The following is a 9,806-nucleotide window of genomic DNA, read 5'->3' on the forward strand; positions in this document are numbered from 1 at the left end:
ATTTTGAATCCACTACCTTAAAAGAGCTTCAATTTACAAACAGAAATGTCAAAAATGTTACAACTATCCCCGGTCTCCCCTACTTCATTTAACAGTAAAATTTGAATACATTCTGAGTCCATGTCCGGTTTTAGAACAATCAGCTTGTAACGGAAATAACGGGGCTAAACTATAATTTCACTTTCACTCTGTGTTCAGTAGAGTCATTTGTAGGTGTGGTTTGGCTCATGCTGCCTGTTGAAGAAGCTGCAGCACAGTCTTTGCCTTTCATTTCTTACTCCACTTCAGTTGCCTATACAACACTGTTTGGGCTTAACATCGACAGAAGCGGTTACAACCCAAGCATGGCTGGCAAGTTCAGTAAGTCATCATGTTAGTCATGTTTTCTAGTGTTACAGCAGTGATCATGGCTTATTTAAAATCATGGTTGGTTGGCAGGTAGGTCGATAGATTATAAAAATAAAAACAAGATCATTGAGGTCAGTATTAGACACAGACCTGTGATGGTTTAAATAAATGTTTTAAGTCTGAAAGGGAGTAGGTAGAAGCTTAATGTTTATCAAGACCTCCCCCATTATACAAAAATGAACAAAAACTACAAAACTACTTTTGCACTGCCTATACTTTCATTAGCTAATAATAATAGCAAGTAATAATAATGGGCAATAGGAAAACAAAGACAAAGACTCACTGTTCTCCTTTGGTCATTACTATTGTCCATAGTGCTCCTTTCTAACCAAGTCAACCTGCTCCTTATTTAACCAAGTCTCTGAGACAGCAGTTTGTGAATTTTGCTCTGAGATGTGGAAGAGAGGTCGTAACTTTTGAATGTCCGTACTTAGGATTCCTGCTATTAAATATGTTATGCACTGTAACATTATAGTTACATGGTATAAGCAGTGATGGGAATAACAGCATTACAAGTAACGACGTTACTAACGGCGTTACTTTTTTCAGTAACGAGTAATCTAACTAATTACTATTCCTATCGTTACAACGCCGTTACAGTTACTAACAAGAAAATCCGGTCCGTTACAATTTTTCAACAACAGACGGTTGAAGCTGTGTTCGGTTTACCGCATCTTATATCAGTTGCAAGGACTGACTACGTAAGTAATCTGGACGCTACAGCTTTAAGCAGCTGCGCGCGGTCCCGCGGACAGTAATCACGATTACTGTCTAGCACACCTGGAGCTAAGGGGGCAAAACAATCGCATGAGTGCTGCTGTTTGAAATAATTTGTGTGGCATCTTATTGAATGCAGAACAGCTGACTGTTCTGTAAACTGTTTGAAATGGTTATTTAAAGAAAGGGTAAAAGGGAAAATGTGGAGGGAAAATCAAAAGTAGTTAAAAATTATACCCAATTATACCCTGGACCCCAGAGTTAAACGTTTTTTTTTTTTAAGTAAGGCAATAGTTACTTTTAAAATAATTAATTTATTTTAGAATATTGTAACTCAGTTACTAACACAGTTACTTTTTTGAAGAAGTAACTAGTAACTATAATCAATTACTTTTTCACAGTAACTTGCCCAACCCTGTTCATAAGTGTGATATTTACAAGCCTTTCATGATTATATGTACCAGGAAGAAAGAAAAAGAGGATTAATTGCATTTCCTGATAGCAGAGTGTCAGGGTCATTACTGAGGATGACTATGATTTCACAGGATCAACAGCAGAATAGAGACTTGTGACCCATCTCTGCAGATGTTGAATTAACTTTTGACCATCTACTAGAACATTTGTAACGTAAAATACCGACCCCAAACCCGGTGCATGATCAGGTATATGTATAATAAGTACAATATATTTCCTGCCATGTATTCTTTCTGATCTTTCTACACAGATTCTGGCAGGACAAATGATGATGAGATGAGGATTGTGATGGTGGGGAAGACTGGAACTGGAAAGAGTGCTACTGGAAACACTATTCTGGGCCGTGAGTGCTTTGAATCCAAGTTCGGTGCCAAATCTATGACTGTAGAATCTTCTAAAGGAAAAGCTGCAGTGGATCGCGTTGCTGTCATTGACACCCCGGGCCTGTTTGATACCAGGGTTGATGAAGAGGAAACTCAGAAAAATATACGCCAGTGCATCTCCTATGCTTCTCCAGGACCCCATATCTTCTTGGTGGTCATCAGACTGGGCAGATTCACTGAAGAGGAAAAACAGACGGTGCAAAAGATTCAAAAAATCTTTGGCCACGCAGCAGACAAATACAGCATGGTTCTCTTTACCCATGGAGACCTAATTGAAGGCACCACTATTGAAGAGTTCTTAGAAGGAAGCTCAGACCTGCAGGAACTCGTGGCCAGATGTAACGGTCAGTATCACGTCTTCAATAATAAACTGAAGGAGCGCTCTCAGGTTACTGAGCTGATCCAGAAGATCAGAGAGATAGTCCAGAAGAACGGAGGAAGCCACTACACCAACGAGATGTTCCAAGAGGCTGAGAGGGCGATTGAAGAGGAGAAACAACGCATCCTGAAAGAGAAAGAAGAAGAAATACGGAAAGAGAAACAGAAAATTGAGAGAGAAATACAGGAAAGATATGAGAAACAGATGCAGAAATACAACGAACAACTCCAGGCTGAGAGAGAGAGGGAGAGGAAGGAGAGAGAGGAGGAGAGGAAGAGGGAGAGAGAGGAGATGAATGAGGAGAGGAAGAGGGAGAGAGAGGAGCTGAATGAGGAGAGGAAGAGGGAGAGAGAGGAGATGAATGAGGAGAGAAAGAGAGAGATGGAGGAGAGAGAGGCAGAGAGGAAGAGAGAGAGAGAGGAGAGAGAATGGGAGATGAAGAAATTAAAGGAGAAATGTGAGAGAAAACTGGAGGAAGAAAGGCGCAAGATTCAGTCCAGATATGAAAATGAAGCCAGAAATAAAGCTGAGGAGGTTAATCCATTACCTTTGCTGGTTGAAGGAATTAAAACACTTAGGACGGCGTGTCAATGTTTGCTTCTATTAGACTCAAGCGATGAAAGCGATGAATGACAGTCAGGATCTTTTCATATAGAAACGCATGACTGCCGCTCTGTATCATTGCACCATTGTTTTAAACTTTTTCTTAGAGTTTCCCTGCATATCAAGACTTCCTAGCATGATGTCACAGATAGCAACAAGTTCAAAAGTCGTAATATTTTGGGAATTATATGTGAGGTTCCTGTAAAATTTGTCAATTTTCTTTCTGAAGTTTTGAGTGTTTCTCTTATTTTTCATTGACAGCTCGCTGTTTTCACACAGCAGATCCTGTGGACATATTGAATTTCCTTCTTATGTTATCTTAGTGATTTATTAGTTGAAGTAGAGTCTTACTGTGGGCTTTTGGGACATTAATAGTATTCAGTCATGGCAATATTATAGTTAGAGATATCTGTATATGTTTAACATTTTGACAAACACATTTATGTTTTATGTGAAATGATTGATTGTGGATGTGAGAGCATATTATTATTTTTGGTGACGGACTTTCAGCATGAGCAGGATGTACCATCTCACTCTGTAACAGTGGTTAAACACATAGGCTCCAATAGATAGGCAGTTAAGAAACTGATCGTGGGAGCTCTTTGTAACTTCTCTTGTTGGCAGTGATGTTTTTTTGTTTGTTTGTTTCTGAGATTTACTTTTCTTCACTTTCTTGATGAACGAATCCATCTTTGCTCCAACTTTTAACTTCCCCTTGACTGAGTTGTTTGCGTTGCCTTTTTCCTTCACATGTGTGACTCGCAGCCTGACAATAAACTTAGATTTGTTGACTTTGTGTCATGACCTCTAGAACTGTAAGCATTGGTCCTTCTTTTTAACCTAGTTGTCTCCTTTAAAATAAATTTGTGAGTCACTGTCATAATTCAACTGAGTGTTGTTCTTGCTTTCTCAGTTTCGCAGGTTAACCTTATGTTTTTAAATATAATTCTGGAAAATACAAAATATTAAATTACAGGTTGAATAGTAGTATCTTAGCTTCTCACAGTTATTTATCTAGTACTGCATCACATTCTGATCAAACTACTGCCACAAGCTAAATGTCCACATTCTCACCTGTAGATTTTAAAGATCTGGAAGAAATTAAGCATCAGTTAAAGTCTTGCACCTCTCTACTTCACCCCATCAAAACAAAACTATTTAAACCTGTATCTCATTGTTTTACAAATCATTAAGTAAATATTATCAACAGATGTCTAGTGTCTGGCATTTTCCCTGTTTCTCTGCAGAGAAAACCCCTGTTTTCTGTGCAGTAATCACACTACTACTTAATAAAACGGAATTAGCACCGAAGAAAGGCAATGCAGAGAGTGACAAAAACGTAACTCAAGGGACACGAGACCTTTGGAGTACGTTGTTGTCACCAGGATGTGTGACCTCAGATCTTCAGTACTCTTGGACAGCTGGTCAACATTCGGGGAAGAGAAGAAGTAGAAGTACTTTTAAGATGCAGCTCCACTGAGGGCACAGACAGCTTACACTGAGATCAGAGAGCTCAGAATTTCAAAAAGCATCTGAAACAGCTCAGGTTTGGAAAGAAAGCTTTCCATGTTAGGTGTTTTAAATAAAAATTATTTAAGCAATGTAATGGGTTTTACGTGACATATATATATATTGCTAGCCCTGTGATAAATTGGCAGCTTGCTGAGGGTGTACCCTGCCTTTGTCTCCTTGTAGCAGCTGGGATGGACTAACACCCTTTGCTGCCATCAATTGGATACAATGTATTCCAATGATTCAATCTGAATGTTTACAAACTCAAAGTATGTAATGAAAGTGTAAGTCATAGGTGTCAAACTCTGGCCCGCGGGCCAAATTTGGCCCGCAGCCTACTTACAGTTGGCCCGCGAAGCCACACCAAATTACTATCAGATATTGTTTAGTATTAAGCTTTGCTTGTTCCATATTCAGTTTTTCAGCAAAACGTGTTTGAGTCCATAAGAAAAGATTCATTCTTATATCTGGAGGAATAAATATATTTCAATAAATATTAACGTTAGCCCGCGACTTTGTTCCAGTTTTGAATTTTGGCCCACTGTGTATTTGAGTTTGATACCCCTAGTGTAAGTGATGACCAGTTCACAAATTTAGAAAGCAGACATAAAAAGTAATTGTACTACTTAAACCTGACACATGAGTACAACTTTATGTGATCTGAAAAACAGCAGGTTTGTCACATTTTCATATCTAATTCAGGTATTCTAAGGGAGGCTGGAGACACTGAAAGGCTCCCCTACCTGTCCCTGCTGAATCAAAGCAGAAGCAGAAAGGTTTCTGGGTTGCAGGATCAATTTAACCAGCTAGCCATCCTGTTATGGGAGGAACCAGTTAGAAGCTATTTTCAAAGCAGCTGAGTAGATTTTATCTCAAGTCAGTGAGTAACAGTAGAGTTTTGCAGAACACTAAGAAAGATTTATTTGATTGTTGATGGTCTCATTGGTCATCATATCCACTGTCCAGAGTCTTAAAACTACAAGAATGTACAAAAACAACAACCCCAAAACCCCTGTTGTTTTATACATTTAAAACTCAAATTCGAATTATAGATTCGACTAGCAGATGAAGACAACAAAAGAAGAAAGGGGCCCTGAAAGACACCAGTGCTGGTGCATGAAGACCGAGAGCCATGGATCATACTCCTCATACTTCATAGAAAGAAGGACAACGACCCTAAACATCAATGATAAATTCAACAGCTACTGAAAGTTAGGGGACCTAGCTGCTATCGGATATTTATATAGAGATCCTCCAGCTTCAAACTGTATTACCCTTCAAGGACCTGCAGTTCAAAAAAGCACCCCTCCGACAGCCAAACCTGTTCTCTGATTGGATTGTTACATTTGTGATTGAAATGACATTGACCAATCAGATGAAAGGAAGAAAAATAAGGTCAAAATGTGTACGTGTAACTTGCAGGGGTTTTTTTTTTTGGCTAAGTCCACACGCAAATCTTTTTTACACATACAAATCTTTTTTACACGTACAAATCTTTTTTTACGCACACACAAATTTTTACACATACGAAACTGATTTACAAGTACAAAATATTTATGACCACATTTTGAACCCATAGTCCTGGTTATTTACTACAGTATGGTACTGAGGACCACACACCTCCTGCAGGTACAGCAAGTCACTGCATTCACTCTTTAGACTTTGCTTTCTCCTCCCAAAATCATTTACAAGAAACAGCACATTTTGTCTTATTAGCAAGCACTGATGCACAGATTAGTATAAATTTTTTTGCGTCCAGTTTCACTTTGTGACTTGTGCACCAGACTCAAATTTATCCGATGTGCAAAGACAGACCCCCCCCGCCCATCCCCATTTACAAGAAACAGCAACACGTTTTTAGTAGAACTGACACTGCACCGCAAAGCAGTTCTTACGTGATGCTTTCACTGTTTCACATCTGCTGCTTCTTATAGAAAATGTCAGTGCAACAGGATATAATAAAATGTGTTCACATTTGCATGTCCTCAAGCTGCAAATCTTTGATTATGTTTGATTAATAAACTGAATATTTTCAGTTCTATTTATAATGTGTGAGATCCTGCATCATTAATTTACATCAATTCTTGCAAAATGTTATCTTATAATCTCAAAACATTTGTAATAAAACATTAAAATTACTTTTATTGAACAATATTCAGGAAAAAAAAAGGATTTACTCAAATAGTAGTTAATGCAGACAGATGTTGATTTCTGAGTAACAACTAGCAGGTGAAGACAACAAAAGCAGAAAGGGGCCATGAAAGACACCAATGCTGGTGCAGGAAGGCCAAAGGCCAGGACAAATATGGACCATTGAAATATTCTCCTCATAGAAAGAAGTATGAGGAGTACAAGTAGGATGGTGTCGATAAAATACAATTACGTAGTGGACAAGCATGGTGCGGACACAGGGAAGAAAACAAAACCAATTCACACAGGTGGGTAAACAGAACACTCAAGAGATCCATTCAAAACAGAATGAAAGAAATGGAAGAAACACCTAAAATAATACATAAAAGGCCATGAAAGGAGGAAGTTCAGGAGGAACAGGGTCAGGTCTTGGGCAAAATGTCGCAACAGAGTAATTGTTGGAGTGAGTTTGATAAAAGTTGTCATTGTTGTGCTTAAAACTGTAAACCTTGTCCTGAACTGCATGTTCAGATATTTTTCTGTTCCTCCCCTACATCTAGGATGGTGGGGGATGCTATTAACTATAGTGTTTAACTGCAGGCACATTGCATGTAAGAGTCTGGTTTCCTTATTTGGTAAGGAATGTTTACTTCCTGCCATTTATGGGCTCACCTATGCTTGTATATGGTGAACCATTTAGAGGAGTTAAGCATATACGAGTGGGGGGAGATGACCTTTTGATAACTAGGGATGTGGTTAAACGACCAGGAAACAGGAAGTCACGTATACAAAGACACATACACACACACACATAAACAATCACTCACATGCTCGCACGTGCATATACACACACAGTGCCTTAACTTTTACAACGGGAGACTGTGTAATTGTGTTCACTGAATAAAAAGGCTGCAAGGGGAGGCTGGAATTTGGAGTTGTCTGGGATCAGGTGAGGAGCTGACAGCTCTGGATCCTGACCGGACCGGCTTCCCTTGCACAAGTAAAAACCGATTGAGCTCTGATTGTCTTGCTTTGTTCATGGGGATGAGTCTCTGAGCCAGCGAGGCCTACGAGTGCAGACCTAAAGTAATAGTCTGCTTTTCACTTAGAACAACAAAATGCTTTTCAGCCTATTACAAAAGTTTCACTCTCAAATTCACAATGTTTTGTTTCATAGATATTATATGCCTAAATCATATAATACAGATACTCACTTTTTCTTGAGCCACAAAAAAGGCCATCTTCTTCTCTCCCTTTGTCATATTCCATCTTCAACAGTAGATGTAGGGTGGACAAAGGCACTTCCATGCTCACAAACCATTTTATTTTTGACAGCGTATTTGTTAGTGTATATGTGTGTGAGGGAGAGCTATAGAGCGGCAATCAGTCCAGGATGTATCCTGCTATTCGCTCGATGACAGCTGAGATAGACGTTCTAATTGTTAGTCCTTTCACATATTGTCATAACACTTATTTATTACAACTGGCCAAAAATACTAACGACTGATATTTTTTCTATAATAAATGAATTAAATTATTTCTTTAAACAGTACTTAACTGGTGGCAGCACAGCCATTATGGAGTGATACAGAGGAATGCCCATAGGTTAATGGCAGATTTTGTGGGTAAAAAACATTCAGCTGATATCTCTCTATAATTCATAAAGTAATTCATTTTAAATTACTCATTGTTTTATGTCAACAAGGTGAGCAGGTCTTTGGCTACATACATAAAACACTTGTAGTTGGAACACTGGTGTCCACTGTATTCAACAATGCAGGCTGACATGGTGGTTTCCTGCTCCTATGTATTTTTAAAGGATTTATTCTAATTCGAAATTACACACTAATCTATGACAGACTTAAAATAAAAATGTGTATAACAGCACCAATGACAACAAACCCATAAAAATGATGGTTGTGCAAGTGATATGACACTGCAGCAATTTTAGAAACGATTACAAAATTAATGTAAAGGACCAGACCTGAATATAACAACCACAACCTGAAAATACTGGCAGCAGCCAGTGCTACCTCTCAGCCTCTTAGAATGGCCAAAATGGCCTTAAATAACTAGAAAAATGCCACAATCGCTTCCAGTGCGTATAGTTCGTGACAGGTGGGGATACTTTCAGTGCAACTCCTTTTCACCAAATGTCATTGGATCTAAAAATTGATGACAATAAACAATTTCCATTTCTTTTTCTATTTCTAGTTGTATATGTAAACTTAAAGTCACATACAAACTAACTGTATTTATATAGTTTGAAGCTCGAAATGCAGTGAAAATTTGGCATGTGAACAGTTGAAGTGAAACACAGAGCAGAGCACTATTAGTTGGAAACAACAAAAGTTAGTAAAGTTTCATAAAGGACAGTAGTAAAACACCACTTCTTCACCTTTGTCCCTCTAAAACAAAAAGACAAATTTCTTCATAGTCAGTCCAAGATTATTTATGAAATTATGACTGATCATTTTGTCCTCAAGTTTGGTTGGTTTCAACAGATCATTAAAAGTGGAAACGTTATAAATATTTGCAATATAAAATACATACTGGCTATCCACACAAAATTCATTTCATTTGGGCAAATCTGCATTCATGTGAGAATGAAGAAGTCACTTGGATGAGCTATGAAATGTTTCTCCCACTGAAAACACTACGTTCAGATGAACAGAATCAACTTTCTGGGGTTTAATTTTATCATTATATCTTTACTTCAAGTTCAGCTCAGCATTTAAACATAACTCAGCAACAAAATCCATGAAAGGAATACCTTGTTGACAAAGTGAAAACTAAATCAATGATAGAAGGATTACAATAAAATCTGTCAAATGTGTTGTAATTAATATTAATATGCAGAAAACAAATAAACAAGAGCATTAGTTCAATGGGGAAAACAGAAGTCACTGATAATCAAACATAAGTGTCTGTTTCTTTATTTAATGTTACTAATGAAGAGAAAATTTCCGTCCCGGTTTCCCTCCCAGGCGTGAGCACCGATAAGCAGAGTTTTGTCCTTTCCTCCTAATTATTCAAAGTAACACTCAGGTATGCCGCTCAGCTGGGTTAGTTACGACGTCGGGAGTAGCTTGGGAGAACAAGGAAACACAGACTGCTTCAGGTTGCCTTCCCAAACCAACTCAAAGGTTTATTTAGTACATAACAGCTTATATAGAGGAAAAAGGTTCGTGTGTCAGCAG

The 9,806-nt window shown here is 38.2% G+C and overlaps 3 protein-coding genes across 3 annotated transcripts in view; 2 read left to right on the plus strand and 1 right to left on the minus strand.

The window, feature by feature from the left end:
• Nucleotides 1–122, minus strand: part of LOC102207434 (GTPase IMAP family member 4-like) — a gene marked incomplete at its 3' end in the record, with an annotated part of 7,407 nt that extends 7,285 nt beyond the window's left edge. The window contains exon 1 of the mRNA XM_013913102.1: nt 110–122. Coding sequence (XP_013768556.1) covers nt 110–122 — 13 coding nt within the window. The remainder of the gene's footprint in view (nt 1–109) is intronic.
• A 182-nt stretch (nt 123–304) lies between these two features.
• Nucleotides 305–3,264, plus strand: LOC102207724 (GTPase IMAP family member 4-like). Its single transcript, XM_013913103.1, has 3 exons — nt 305–360; nt 1,850–2,592; nt 3,226–3,264. Exons 1-3 carry the CDS (start codon nt 345–347, stop codon nt 3,262–3,264), a joined length of 798 nt encoding a protein of 265 aa, XP_013768557.1. The 5' UTR covers nt 305–344.
• Nucleotides 3,265–6,835: 3,571 nt separating this feature from the next.
• The window catches only part of LOC102207998 (GTPase IMAP family member 4-like), a gene marked incomplete at its 3' end in the record, with an annotated part of 22,575 nt that continues 19,604 nt past the window's right edge, over nt 6,836–9,806 (plus strand). The window contains exon 1 of the mRNA XM_005742031.1: nt 6,836–6,914. Coding sequence (XP_005742088.1) covers nt 6,836–6,914 — 79 coding nt within the window. The remainder of the gene's footprint in view (nt 6,915–9,806) is intronic.

The sequence above is a fragment of the Pundamilia nyererei genome, unplaced genomic scaffold (assembly GCF_000239375.1).
Source record: "Pundamilia nyererei isolate P.nyererei 1_Seehausen unplaced genomic scaffold, PunNye1.0 scaffold00115, whole genome shotgun sequence".
Lineage (NCBI taxonomy): Eukaryota > Metazoa > Chordata > Actinopteri > Cichliformes > Cichlidae > Pundamilia > Pundamilia nyererei.